General features: G+C 33.0%; 1 protein-coding gene across 2 annotated transcripts in view; it reads left to right on the top strand.

Annotated features, from left to right (window-relative positions):
- The window catches only part of Fur1 (Furin 1), a 126,930-nt gene that overhangs the window by 97,026 nt on the left and 13,902 nt on the right, over positions 1-16,002 (top strand). Inside the window, exons 7-11 of one of the 2 annotated variants that reach the window (XM_070633912.1) lie at positions 78-251; positions 1,281-1,399; positions 1,629-2,561; positions 10,360-10,517; positions 12,160-12,265. In XM_070633912.1, the coding sequence (XP_070490013.1) occupies positions 78-251; positions 1,281-1,399; positions 1,629-2,561; positions 10,360-10,517; positions 12,160-12,265 (1,490 nt within the window). The remainder of the gene's footprint in view (positions 1-77; positions 252-1,280; positions 1,400-1,628; positions 2,562-10,359; positions 10,518-12,159; positions 12,266-16,002) is intronic. The other variant, XM_070633913.1, reaches the window with a different exon arrangement.

Genomic DNA, 16,002 nt, shown 5'->3' with positions numbered 1-16,002 from the left:
TAATTAATTAATTGTGAATAATTCACATGCTTGCCCCATCCAACATTTATGATTTTCCATTTTTTATTTCCAACCAGGCCAATTCCACCGAAACGTAATGTAACATTTACATTAAAAGTAGATCATTGTAAAGGTGTCAATTTTTTGGAGCATGTACAGGCAAGAATAACATTAACAACCCAACGTCGTGGTGATATTGTGATATATTTAACATCGCCATCTGGTACTCGAACGTGCTTATTGACGGAGAGGTGAGTTTTAGATAAAAAAATCTACTTCTGTGGTCATTAATCATTCGGTATTGTTCTGGATAGAATAAAAAAGACTCATTCTGATTGGCAAAATTTGGGGAAAAATGAGATTTTTTTGGTGTTGTATTGCTGAATGGATTTAGATTGAACAATGGATGGGTTTGTGAGGATATAGAAAGTCATCCAGAAATATGAAAAATATTAATATTTTGTAGGTTCAGCATTTGTTGGGCTTTTGTGGGTAATTTAATTAAAAATTCACCTTTTTTAACGGTCAAAAAATATTTGAAATTCTCAAAAATCATCCAAGTAAACAAAATTTAACCAAAAATATGTAAAATTGTAAGAAAAGATCCTAAACATGCAATTTACTTCCTCAATTACATCATATAAGATCCTTGCCACTTTTTTGCAGCATTTTCTTCAAGAATATCCAACAAATATGCAGATTTTACATGATTTTATGCAAAATTATAATTCGAAGTGGAAGAATTTTCAAGTTTTTCAAATGACAAAACAGTAAACAAAGCACTTAAACGGATTACCTTATAATTTCAAAACTAACAATAAGACAAAGTCCATAACTTACTATCTGACATAAAACAGCAATTGCGCATCAAAATCATTTCCATTGAATTCTTTCTCAAATACATTATTTACTTTAGTTTGGCTTTCTCATTCGTATTTGATTGAACATAATGAGAATCTATTAAGCAGATTGATGTGAAGATGATTCGATGAGAATCTCGATTCCATATATTTAACGTACATACGGTATTGTGCATTTAAGTAGAGTTTCCCTTAAGGAGAATTTTGTGAGAATTTTCTAGCAAGTCATGAGCACTTTTACTGGATTTAAAAAGCAAAATCTAATAAAAAATGAGATTCTTAACCTCAAAAGTCAGAACATAACCTCAAAAGTCAGAACATAACCTCAAAATCCAAAACATAAACATGATAGCTCCCACAAGGGACGATTAACAAATCTAAAACAAATAATCCAAATTATATTTTTCTTCATCCACACAGAGTTCACGATATATCCCGTTCAGGCTTCGGTGATTGGCCATTCATGACTGTTCATCAGTGGGGTGAGGCGCCACATGGTACCTGGGAGTTGGAAATTCACAATAAAGGACGTTATATGGGTAAGTGATCTGACCGATGATAACAATTGATTTATCCTCAAGTTACTGACATTTTTTGTTTGCCGTTTGACATAACCGTTGATGGTGATGGACATACTAACATAAAATTTCTTTTTTCTCTCCATTTCTTGCTCTCTCTTTGGAATTCTGTTTCTGTTTTTATTGTACTTTATATTTATAATTCTCATGCTACCATTATGTAATCGTCTATTGGAATTAACCTCACTAGAATTTGCACTATTACGTTATTGGACGTTAGTTTTATATGGAACTGCCATATCAGCACAAAGAGGTGATGACGATATTAGTCAGTCATCAAGTAATTCACAATTACTTAACAATAACAATAGTATGAATAATAGCAGCACTAGCACAAATTACCGATTAAAACCGCAAAATAATAATAATAATTCTGGATCAACCGCAAACCGCAAGACATCGTCACAACAAAAATCATCAACATTGAGTCCACAAGCGACGACCATAACACGTAAAAATGGAAAGCAAAAGAATAGTAATAAGAATGGTAAAAGTAATCAGAAAATAACATCATCGACAACGTCTACAACAGTACGTCCATTGTATACAACCGTTATGCTTAATCAGTACAGCATAAGTACACAGATGGGAAAGAATAAGACGAAACTTAATCAGAATGCAAGCACAATTGTTCCACGTCCACGACCAACAGCAAAGCTACCGAATACAAAAAGCAATTCAAATGCAAATAACAATAATAATAATAATAACAATAACTTATTAAGCACATCAAAGCTGGATAAATATCAGCCATCATATTCAAATATTTATGAGAAATCGTCCGGTAAAGGACCAAAGCAAGTAAAAGAGAATGGATATACGACGCCAAGATTATCGGAAGGACCCACACAAAATCCATCAATGTCACGTATGTTTGAACAATATGAAAAGATTGAGGAGATATTTCCCGAATTTGAGCCATATAAAGAGGTTAATCCCGTCTTTTTTACCGTAAGCAATGGAAAGCCGTCCCGTGAAAATTCAAAATCATTCAGTAGCTTTGTCTCGTTTGACTCCGTACCACAAAAGAAGAATACACCAATTGATGAACCGTCAGAGACGCGTCAGAAAATCATTTCATCATCGGCGTCGTCGTCAGCACAAGGAACGAGCAATGGAAAGGGTACAATCTACTAAATATCCAATCAATGTTCTTACTTCTTGTTCCTTTATCCGCTTTTTATGATTTTTCGTTAAACAAATAAAAAATTTCTTCAGTTTTACTTCAATTTTTTATTATAATTCCTTTATTTGTTTGCTATTGCTTCAAATTGATGGTGATGTGATGCTTAGGAACATCCTTCAATTATTATTGTTATTGTTATTGCTGTTCCTTCTTTCTTTTAACGTGTTTATCATCAGAAGTTGAATTTATTCTTTTGTTATTACTTTTTTTTTAAAACAAATTTTTCCATGTTTATCTACGCGTCTGATTGTCTGTATTGCCTTCTTATCAGTTTTGCTTCTTTGGATTCTAATGTAATCTGATTTTATTATTGTTTAGTTTTTTTGCTTTATCAAATACAAATATTTATGTATTCTGAGGAAGTGTGATATAGTCGATGAGGCATCACTGAGGTTGCCATGTTTATGGTGAGGCGTAGGGGGTATCCTGCCATATCCTGATGACATTGACAGTCACAATACCGAAAATTCGCAAAATTCTAACACTAAATCCCAAAGAAGTAACTCATATGCTTTACTCCGTTGCCACGTTGACGGTAAGGCATGGATGTGTCCTTATGGCACCGTGAAGGAAGCATTTCATATGTCTGATGCACGGCTCAGTTTGACGTCCAAAAACGAACTTAACTCGATTGGCACTTATTGAAATGTTGCCACAACAATGACAATGCGACAGTATCCTTCGAATCAGGAGATAGCAGCTTGGTGAAACCAATTAAATTACCCATGTGGCTACCACATGATTCTAAGTTAGAACCAGATGGTTGTATACTTAGAATCAGGTTCTAAGTTTGACCATGAGGTAATCACATGGGTAATTTGATTGATTTTCCCATGCGGCTATCACACGGTTCTCAGAATACAACGGTCTCGTCACCGTAGTCGCAAAATTTCATTATGTGCCAATCGGATAATGTTCATGTTTGCCTACCAAATTTGACATAATGCTTCCAACACAATGCCATCAGGACACTTCCATGTCTTACCATCAACCTGGCAACGAAACTATGTCTATGAGCAAATACTTTGAGGTTTAGTGTTGGAATTTGGCAATTTCGGTATTGTCACTGAACTTCAACTGGTCGGTATTGGAAATTTAGATATTTTGGGATAAAATGACTCAACCGGCAGTCATAAGCTTTTTAAAATTTGAAATTTGGGGAATCGATCAATATGTAGATGACCTTGCCAGTGTCAGAGTATGGCCTCTGTGGCCGAGTGGATAAGCAGCAGACAACTTGACCACTATCTCATTTTTCTAGGTCGTATATTCAATTCCCATCAGATCTTAGCTCTCAATCTATTTCATATAATGTTGATGATATCACAAGGATTCATAAAGTACTCAAGAAATTACAAATGGACTTCAGAATAAGCAATAAACTTGTCAGTTCCAATTCCTTCCAGCTATATTCCTCAATCTATTTTCAAAGCTTTTGTATATTAAGAAATATGAAGCTTTAAATAATCATCTTTTGACCTCTATAATTTCAAGATTATTAATCAAGTTTGAGTGCCTTACTTGAAGCTCTCAAGACTAATTGCTACCTTAACAGCAGCTTATAAGAGCTCACTCAGTTGCTATATTAACAGTAGCTTATAAGAACTTACTTAACAGCTATTATTAAAAATATTTATTTAATAATCTAGTTGCTGCTGTATATTTGAGTATAAAAGCTCCTCAAACTACTGATAATAATCCTCAGTAAAGTTTACAAAAATATTTTGAATATAAAAAAAGTACCAAATGAGCCCTTAAGCAAATTAAAATCGATCCATAACAGTCAATTGCCCTTCAACCGTGCCGATACTCAAACCCTTCAATAACAGCACTTTAACTTTTTTTTATAAGATGTTCTTAGAAACAACAATGCGAGATGAACGAAAAATTTTTTTCCTTCCGTTTTCATCATCATTTTATTGTTTTTAAATATTAAACACAGGAAATATGTACAAAAGGATTGAAACGATGAAGACGTTCGAAATAAAGAGAACTTTCAGAGCATTTACGTGCTCCGCTTGTATTCATGAATACAATTCAGAATTTTCAATTACACGCCACGCTTTTTTGGAAGCGAATATCGTTTAAAATTCTATGACTTTTATGTGCTTTGAGTTATATTAAATTTGATGTCTTGTTAAAAGCACAAAAAGACAGCGTTTTATTTAAAATTTATGTGATGACATTTGAAAGTGAGTTACTGATTTTTTGGGCAAAAGTTAGTTGGGGATTAAGTGGATTTTTATTGGGGGCAGAATGGTGGAAGTTTTGATTTTTTGGAAGATTTTGTGGATTTAATAAAAATATTAGGAACTAGGTCTGGGAAATTTGAAAGCAACTTGAGATAGCTTTGTGCAACTTGACAGAGTTTTGTGCAACTTGACACAGTTTCGTGCAACTTGACACAACTTTGTGCAACTTGAGAGAGTTTCATGCAACTTGAAAGACTTTTGAGCAACTTGAAAGACTTTTGTGCAACTTGACAGACTTTAGAGCAACTTGAAAGACTTTTGAGCAACTTGAAAGACTTTTGTGCAACTTGAAAGACTTTTGAGCAACTTGAAAGAGCTTTTGAGCAACTTGAAAGAGTTTTGAGCAACTTGAAAGAATTTTGAGCAACTTGAAAGACTTTTAAGCAACTTGAAAGACTTTTAAGCAACTTGAAAGAGTTTTGTTGTAACTTGAAAGACTTTGGGTCAACTTGAAAGACTTTTAAGCAACTTGAAAGACTTTTGAGCAACTTGAAAGAGCTTTTGAGCAACTTGAAAGAGCTTTTGAGCAACTTGAAAGGGTTTTGTGCAACTTGAGCGAATTTTGATCAACTTGAAAGAAATTTTCGACACTTCAAATAGCTCACGCTTAATTTTTAATCTCCATCATCACCATGCCACCCATTCCTTATTAATAATCTTGTTTATCAGCTCAGATGGAACAATTTTATGAATTTTTCACCTTTCTCATTATTGTTTATAAAATTCATATTTTATGAAATTTTAAAAAGGGTATACGTGACTGTTTCCATGACTGAATTCTTTCATAAAGGCTCAAAATTCCATTTCTCCATCTTGTCTTCAAAAGTATTTCATTCCGAAATGTAAATAACACATAGGATTGCAGGCATTACGTATGGTATTTCCATAGCAAAAATTTCCCTAAACTTTCTATAAAGTTTGATTCTTATTGCTTCCTGAATAAAGTTGTGAATACTAAACAATCCTCAACAATGAGTAAATTATGTTTTTATTTTGGAAAGTTTTCTTGTGTGCCTCGTCCGAAGCTATTCAAGACAACTTCAACTTTTTTTTTGCAACATAAAACTTCCTCGTCCCTGAAAATATTTTCTATAGCTTCACAAAGTAGGTCGATTACATTGATATGGAAACAAAAAAAAATTTTCTATTTTTATGTCACCCACGAGAATGTCCACACAATGACTTTACAAAACATTTGTAATCTGTCCACAAATTAATAATTAATAACTTAATGAAGTGGATATGAAACAAAAATTTATTCAGCATAAATATTAGCAACTTGTAGGTGATATAATCTTTTAATATTCACTGAATAATTAATACCGTCCTACAGACATTACGAAATCCAATAGCATAATTTTCAATTCATTACGGATGATTCCTACTAATAATTAGGGCAGTGATGGGGAAACTGTGTGATACGGTCCAAAATTTTTCGGAAATGACATGAGCTGGATGTCGTGTTCGGTTTGTGAGTCGAGGTGGCTCGGTGGCGGAATGGTTTCGTACTTCGGTACCTAATTATTGTAATACCGACCAAGCGGTCATGGGTTCGAGACTCGGCTTAAGAAGCTTTTTCAACTGTCCTTTTTCGAATCAAATGTAGTGAAAATGCAGCCCACAGTCTCCTTTTGTAGTCTAAAGTCAATAAGATGACAATAACGTCATCAAAAGAGTGGTTCCTGATCCCAATATAAACTGCAAATCTTCTGAGTGTAGTGGTCTAGCGTACCTTCAATAATCGCTCACTAGCCTCAAAACGCCCTATCGCAGTTCTGGATCTAAATCAGAGTTTCAAAACAGACACACCTGAAACAGGCAAAAACCATACAATTTCCTGATAATTTGTATGGTTTTGTAACAAAATTATACATTATTCAGAAATTATACGGTTTTTGCCTGTGACAGGTGACTATTTTGCAACTCTAACCTGAATACCAAAAGGTGCCGCATCACAAAAAAGCTTACCCACCACTGAATTACAGCATATACATGAAATGGGCCATAAATAAATTGTAAATTCCTATTGATTTAATGGGATGTGATTATTAGCATATTGTTATTATTCTGAATTTATGGGAGTCATTTTGCAGGGTTAATTAAAATGCTGTTAAAGTAGAGGCAATAAATTTTGTCATGGATTTGACTTTGAATTGTTGCTGGCTGGGGGAAATTATTGGATATCGCCTAGATTAGCACATTGTTCTAAAGAAAATTCTAAAGAACATTTAAATGTCAAAGGCCTACTGAGAATTAATGTTTGTTGTTAAAAACAAACTTGACCTTCCATCCCCTCGAGTAATCGATATTTCCCGGAAGTTTGATGTCTGTGTCTTTGAAATTTCCCTTCTTGGGACAAATATGAGCCAGCCAAAATACTTCAAAAGCTTCAAAGAACTTTTTTTACGTCCAATTTCTTTTATTGAACTTTTCTGACCATTCCCTCATTTTTCAATGTCATTTTCCTATCAACTTTGTGTATGTACATTTATTTCGGTCAAAAAAAGACCATTACAATATGCAAAGAATGTTTATAACTAAGAAAGGAAGATGGATATTCATAATTTGAAGAAAATTGCTGACATAAAATATTGAAATCAACCTTTTTTCAATTCCCTTTTTTTTATTCTCAAGAAAAAATAACTTTCTATCTCAAATTCGGGGGTTAGTTTGGATGTTATGGGACGTTGAAATGGGTATTTTGGATCTCTATGTTGTAGACAAGCATGTAGAACTTGATCTTCAGACCTTTGGCATTTTAATTCGAATTTTTCGAAAATAATTTCGAATTTTTCGAACAAAATGTCGAATTTTTCAAAAATAATTTTTAATTCTGAAAAAAAAATTTGATTTTTCGAACACAAATTCGAATTTTTCGAACACAATTTCGAAATTTTTAAAATAATTTCAAAATTTTCGAACATTTTTTCGAATTTTTCAAATATTTTGACATAATTTTGAAATGTTTGAAAACAGTTTGGAGTTTTTTGAACATAATTTCGAATTTTTCGAACATAATTTCGAATTTTTTGAAAAAAGTTTGGAATTTTTCAAAAATGTCATCCATGATCTATGCGAAAGCTAATAACTAAAGTCTGAAGACCGCTGTCATAAGCTGTTCACCTGATTTTCAGCCACTAAGCTACGGCTGAGATGGTCTTCCCACCCATAGCAACTATACGCAACATCCAATCCATCCCCAAACAATATTTTTATATATTCTCATGAATGCTCTCTTCTCCATACAATACATTTAAGATGAAAATTCTCTTTTCATTTGCTTCTCATAAAGGATTCATATCCATGCATACATAAATATGTGGATGGATATGGATTGAGATGGATGGACGTATGATGATGATAATTCATTCAACTTATTTTTCCTTCATTTACAATTTCTTTATCCTCATTCTCTGCTCATTGTATATTGTATCATCATTCCATAGCAATGATGGGATAAAGGAAGTAACCTTTTGACTCGCATCATTCAAAAGTGAAAGGAATAATGTCCTTTTTGCCACAAGACAAAATTTGAGTAAAAAGGGAGAAAAAAAAAGATTAAAAGCAGATTTTTCATTTGTCCGCAAATGAATAAGAAGGCACAGTAAAAAAGGGTCTTCGTTGCCTTCCAATTTTTTATGGGCTCTAACTCATGTGTGTGTAGGCGAACTCCTCAAGGGTGCAATTTATTCTTTCTGTTCCAAAAAAACTATCTTGATTCCTCTTTTCCCGGGATGGCCATTTTATCATTTACGAAAATAGCAAGTTTCATTGTCCAAAAATTATGCTTTCTTGCTGTGTACGAAGCTTTTCTCATCCCAGAGTGTGGCTTTCTCAAAAACGACCGTTAAATTTTTTTCAAAAAAAAAATTCAAATTTTTTTTGACCGTTACTTTTAATTTTCTTCGTAACGTAAATTTCTATTTTAAAATAAGTTGAGTTCGAATTTTTCGAATATCTAATGTCGAAAAACTCGAAATAGAGTCGGCCACACTCTGTCTCATCCGTTCCTCATCGCCATCTTCTTCTTGAATTGTTTTTGATATATAGCATTTTGTATGGTATGCTTCGGGTAAATAAATAAATATAATTTCCTAGACAAATGGATCTGAACATTCCTTCTTATTATTCAGGCTCCCATACCCCACTCCACAACTATGTATCTCCCATGTCATTATGTCTTTTATCATCGTTATCATACATTTTTATTATCCTTTTCTTCTATCTTCATTCACTTGCTATGGATATTCGCTCTGTCGTTTGCCTTCTTTCCTTCTTCTCCTTTTTTTGTTGTTTGCCAAACAATATCTGGCATATATTCATAATTCAATAAATACAATAGACGCATTGAAAGGATATATTTGATGATATTCGCGACGGGTTATATATATGATGCGTTGATTTTTGAAACGAAAATTGTTTGGCGAAATTTTTGAATTCATTTTGGTTTATTGCTTGCTGTCGAAATGATTTATTGACTTCAGGGCATTTATGTTTGATGCTTGCCATTTTTATGGAGCCATATCATCGGTTATTTTCGAGAATTTCACTATCTGTCAAGATTTAATCGAGAAAAACTTTGCGAAGTGGAGGCGAGGGGGCCGAAACTATGAATTTTTTGAAAATTTTGCTGATATTTTTTGAATTTTTGAAAACCGTTAATTTTTTTTGGAAATTCAAAAAAAGCGTCTGAAAGGGGCTGAAACTATGAATTTTTGGAAAATTTTGTTGACATTTTTTGAATTTTTAAAAACGTTAATTTGAAAATTACCTTAAAAAGCAAAAAATTGATGATTTCATCTAAATGCGTCTACTGTCATGTCTCAAATCGTCTCTCAGTCTCGCCTGTTATTCAATTAGAGTGAAAGCTCCTTCTCTTCTTCCTATCCACTCACTCCATTCATTTGTTGTTGTAAATGATAAAAATGACAAAAGCCCGAATACTAAAAGATAATTGATGACATTTTTCGCTGTTGATTTCTCTCATTTCCTTAACTCAGCATAAAAATGGAAATGAGTAGTAAGGAATGGAAATCATGGCATGCAGATAGGAAATCAACAACAGAGAAAATGAGAAAAATAATATTTATGACTATCTGTTATGGATTTTAATTGCTTACTCTCGTCTCTCTATCCTCCTTTTTGGTGCCTTCTTTTTTTGTATTTATTTATATTTTAATTTTAATTGCCTTCATTCGTTTTGTGATTTATGTGACTAATTTTATAATACATATAAGCTTCCTTTTTTATCATTTAACACTAGACAATGCATGATATTTTGTAGAATTAAGCCATTATTTACAGATAAAGAAATTTTATTTATCCCCTTTCAGTTCCTCTCTCATTCGATCTTTATCTCTGTCCCAATACGATAGACACATAAAGTTGTGGATGAGAGAGACATAATTTCAGTCCTAACGACGAATATTTTCTATATTTTCTCTTTTTCTTTTGTTCTTTTCTTTATTCGCTGTCATTTTCAGGTCAAATAACACAATGGAATCTAATATTTTATGGCACAAGTGACCCACCCCAAAGGAATGATCCACCTCGTTATCCAAGTGGCAATAATAAGAAGACTGTCAATGATTTCATTCACAATTCATTGGAAAATTCACAATGGGGCTTTATTACGCAAGATGTAAGGACAATAAAATAATTTTCTCTTTTTTTTTGTTTATTTTGTCTCTTTTTTTATATAGAACAGATTATTAGTAAATTGCTGAGCATTTAAATTTGTTTATTATACAGCGTTTAGTATTAATTTGGATGGGGTTTATTTTCGTATGAATTTTTGTGATTTGAGCTTTGAATAGATTCTCTTTGGGGGATCTGAGAGGTATTTGAGCATTGTATCTCTATTTTTAACTTGATCTGGGACACGCAGGACAGTACACCTGGGGACCGCTAGAAAATATACCAGGGGTACGCTATAGGATATCCTTGATAATCATAACGTGACGACCAACCCTAATCAAGCTTTTTAGTGCTTCTTACTATGTCCTATCTATCCAACACTAGGTATTCTTGGATACCCCGCCTTCCATATCCAAGATGCTCTAGATAACCCTATCCCACTCTTTACTAGGTAGTCTAGGTTACCCTACCCCACCCTATCCTAACTAGCCTGGGCTATCCTAGCTTCTCTAGGTAATCTAACTCCATCCTATCCTAGCTTCTATAGGTTACCCTATCCCATCCTATTCTTGCTGCCCTAGGTAACCTTACCCTTATCCTATCCTAGCTACCCAAGGTTACCCTACCTCGCCATATCCTAGCTACTCTAAAGATGTGGAAGGGTTAGGGTAAAGAGGTTTCTCCAGGATAGTCCTTATTAGGGGTAGGGTAGGTTGCCCCGAGAAGATGAGAAATGAGCTTTGTCTCTGATGGGCATACCCTGCACCCAACACTCAAGAATCCTAGCAGTATCATTAATTAATTCTTTGCAACTTCATTCCTAAGCTAGATAAACATTAAACGTCTCCTTACAAAACTGTCTCAATTTTAAATATTCAGATGCTTACTGCATTCATAATCCTCAGTTGTGATTCAGAAAAACTTAAAAAGCTTCAGGGAAAAACACTTAGTAAGTTCCAAAGGGAATAATGTTTGCTACAAAAAAACTTTTTGTTGATAAAGTTGACAGTTTTCCTCGACAGAAAAACTTTAAAGTTTAATTTGTTTTGCGGGATCGGGAGGAAAAGCTCGTTTAGACTTAATATTCTGATGCTGTACTCAGTCAGAGGTTGAAGTTGAGTTGGGTTTTGTATGAAGTTAAGTCGACTTGAATCGACTTTTTCGAGCTCCAGAGCTTGAAGTTGAGTCGGGCTTTGTATGGAGAAGTCGAGGGTGGGGTAGGATAATCTATGGTGGGGTAGGATAGCTTTGGGAAGCTAGAATTGGGTGGGGCTATCTAGGGGAGCTAGGGAAGCGTTGGATAGGTAGCTCTAGGGTAGCCTGGATAGAAAATGCGATTCCTCACTATCAATTCTGATATCATCTGCTCAGTTCATAAAAAAAGCTCATCAAAAGCTCTCACATACAAAAAAATCATACAAGAGAAGATTAATCTTTCATGTCAAGTGCTAAAGCCTGACTGAAATAAAACTCTTAAATACCGAACAATGCTCGAGACGTCATATAGCACAGCTGAGAGGTGGATAACCATTTCTAATCAATTATTTTTTCTCCTTTTTTATTGCATTTTCTCACCTCACGCCTGCACACATACTCGTGTGATTTACACGCCCCGAAATAATCCAACAACAACATCATTTGGACAGGTTGCTGAAATGGGATCTCACTCAGATGTTCAACGAACTGTTGATGATGACTTAACCAGTTCCGCATGCTTACATTATTCCGATAACAATAAAAGCTTTTGTTTAGGTTTGTGTTTATTTATTATCACTTTAATTAACATTTTAAGAAGCCAATTGAGATAATTTTGAAGCAAATAAGCAAAATAAGCAAAAAAACACAAAAAAAATGATGATAAGAATAAGAAGAATGAAATAATTAAGTTATTTAAAAAAAAAAAGATGAAATGAAATTGAGAGCGATGACAATTGCCTAAAAGGAAGCACAAAGAACAAAAATGAGAAATATTTAAAAAATTTATTTGTTCACAAAATTGTCATACAATATGAATGACATTATCCAGATTTTTTTTTGCTGCTGCTTTATAAGGACATTAAAGAGACGAAAAATGCTTGTTCCTTTTTTACAATTTTTTTTTTGTTCCTTTTATCATGCGACGTTTAACAAAGATTTATGAATGTCATTAATTCTATATAATAATTTTCCCTGTGTCTGCGCATTTTTTCTTTTTTTTTTTTTTTTTGGTGTCTCATCTCTTTTAATTTTTAAAATGTGAAATGTGAAATGGAATGAGAGTTATAGAGACATTAAAGTCATGGAGAAGTATCTCATCGTATTATCTGTGTAATCGCTTATTTTCTTTTGATTTAATCAGAAGACAGGGATGTGTATTTAGATTGAGAATTTTGAATACTTCCGGTTTCATTCTCTGAGTATGTCATGTGTGACTGACCTAAAGATCGCAATATATGCTCGTTTCATAGATTTAAGGGTTGCAAAAAAGTAAACTAGTTCTTAATCTCACGGAAAAAGAGTATAATTCTGAATAATGAATCCTAAGTGGGACTTGAACCCACGACCATGATTTCTGGTTGAATGCTCCTTCCACTGAGCTATCGGGAACTAATTAACTATACGGCAAAGTGCCATATATAAATTATGAATTCCTTTATTTCATTTGCTACTGTCCTTTCAATGATAGACCGTTGATAGGTCATTAAGGACATCCCATTCTAATAATATTCATTTCAATTAAGATATTATTGAGCAAGCCTTGTAAATATAACTGAGTATTTTTATAAAAGAGCTCACTGCTAGCTATTTGACTCCCAAACAGCAAAAATTGAATAGTCGATCAAAAATCCGACTCGTGATGACCTGCATGACTCTGATGTGATACCGGATTCGATCTAAATCCCCCAAATACCACAGCAGGCTAGATGTCGAATTTTGGATCGATTAACTGAGATCTTCAGATTCGAATAGGGACAAGCATTCAAATCTAGGATCATTGTAAAGTCCTTTAGAAGCAAAAAATTGAAGACTCAGACAGAGTTGACAGGACTCCATTATGGATGGCAACTCTAATTTTCTTTAGATTCGCCTCCATATAAACGAGGCTTTTTTAACTTGTGAAGTCTGGAACCTAGAAATTCGGTTAATACAAAATTAAGCCTTGGTTCTGGCTCTAAAATCTACTCTGGATCCAGAAGGAATGATCAAACTTCCTAAAACCTTTAGAGTAGGATTCGAACTTGAACTCTCATCTGCCAAATTCTATTTGCATGTCCCTCCCAGTCCTCCCACCAAGCTATTGAGAGTTATTCAAAAGCTTGACAAAAGTCCAATTTAAACCATCAATCTACTCTGAACACTAAAGCATTTAGCTTTCAAACCCTCATCATCATTCTCATGACAACATCCCTGTTTCTGATGTGTCGAAACGATATGACATAAGTGAAGTTACTCGTTTGAGCATTGAAAGCTTCTTTCTCTATAAATATACATCTTTTTCACAGTTAAAAATGAGCTTTTTTTTTGTAGAGTGATGTCGCAAATTTGCATAAAATTTACTTCTTATTTTTTATGATGGAAATTTTTCTTGCTCGCTTAAAGGCATCGTGCCAAGCTTGAAAGAGCAACAAAAAAAAATATGAAAAAGTTTCAGTTTTTTTTTTATTTCAATATTTTCATTTCATAAATTAAATGAGCTTTTAACTGCTCTGACATATTAAAGAATAAAAGTTTAAATAGTCTGAGAGTAATAAAAATGCAAAAAAAATAAATTTTTATGATAATTTATTGCGGACAGTAGAAGCAAAAGTTATTTTCTCATTTTTTATTCTGCTCCCTTTCGCGTACTAATTTTTAATAAAATAGGACGCATAGACAGTAAATTATTGAAATTGCGATAACAAAAATATATATATAAAAGAATGTGTTCAATATTGTGGCTATAGAAAAACTCATGTTGTGTGTTTATGCAAACTGCAATAATTGAGTGGATTTTTTGTTTGGAGCTGGTTTTTTGAGAATGTTGAGCTAAGTTTTTTGGTGTGTTTTGGCTCTTGCCATCTTTTAGAATCGAATTAAAAAGAAATAAAGTAAAAAAGTTGCAAATTATTCGAAATATCTCATTTTAAACTTTTGAAGTGAGAGTGCGTTCAGTAAAAAAAAATCAAAAAATTTGAATTCCTTAAAAATTATTTTAATTATCAATTCTTGCCACTTTTTTCTATCTTATTGCACAAAAACCAACTCTTAATTCACTTCCATAACCTAGAAAATCCATTTTAAAATCTCGAAGTGAGAGTGCATTCAGTAAAAAAAATTCAAATTTTTCAAAAACCGTTACAAACTTTGCACAACTTTTAACATTCATAATTCCTCAAAACACCCCAAAAAAAGCTCTTCAAACAACATCAAAACCAAAAAACATTTGCATTTCCTTCCAAATTTAAATCCACAAAATTTTATTATATTGCAGTCGACATGAATGCACAATTTAAATGATAAACTATAGTAGATTTATATGAGAAACAAAAACCATTTTTCGAGTTAATTTTGCGGCTTTTGAATTTAAAATATCGACACATGCACACGCACAGACACACATTCATAATAATGCTGTATTCTTCCTGAATACTCAAATTGGCACAATAATTTTCATTTTTAATGTTCATGTATTGCGCCGTTTTATCACATTATTAAAGCAATTTGTGCCAAAATAAAAAAATGGACGATAATTAACCATGAAAAGAAGTTCTTTTATGGGACTTTTCAAACACAATTGATAAGAATTGAACCCTCGCACGTGCATCAATTGATCTATAATAATGAGAGGCTATAAAAACCATAAATTAATTTTGCACATTTACTTAACACACATTTAGAATACACACAGAACATAATAACACTCATTCATTTTGGGGGATATTAAATATATTATATGAAAGTGCAATTAATTTTTTCAGACGAAAAAAATATAAGCGGAAATAACCATTCACGAATTATAGAAGTAAATAAATGATAAATCAAATTTACATGATGATTATGCAAAAATAATAACATAATTATAGCATATTTTTACCTGTTACATCCTCGCATAATTCGCAAAATTTTTTATAGGGGTAACAACAATGAGTTGCGCACTTTTTTAAGCACAAAATGAAAATTTATGAAGTGAAATGAGAAAAAGCGACAAAAAGGAAAAATTTCTCATCCTGAAGGATTTCCCATCATCTCGTACGGATCCTTCTTAATCATCTCCAATGGAGATGCTTCACTTAATTCAAAATTTCATTATCATCATCCACTTTCTTATTTTTTGCTTCCTTCATGCCACTTTCGCACCGATTTAAAGAAGAAAGTGTTTCATGATGGCTTTATTTAATTAAATATTAAATATCCTTCTTGATTACATTTTAATTGAGTAATGGAATTTTGTCTCATGCGATGTATAGTTTAAGGATAGGATTATTGAGATTTTTTTAGTTCATTTTGCTGGATATGGAAATTTTCTTGAG

This window comes from Chironomus tepperi, unplaced genomic scaffold (assembly GCF_022539635.2).
Source record: "Chironomus tepperi strain 1889 unplaced genomic scaffold, CSIRO-AGI_Ctep_v1 contig_82, whole genome shotgun sequence".
Lineage (NCBI taxonomy): Eukaryota > Metazoa > Arthropoda > Insecta > Diptera > Chironomidae > Chironomus > Chironomus tepperi.
Note: the sequence above shows the minus strand (reverse complement) of the source record. Positions and strands in the feature narration are given on the sequence as shown.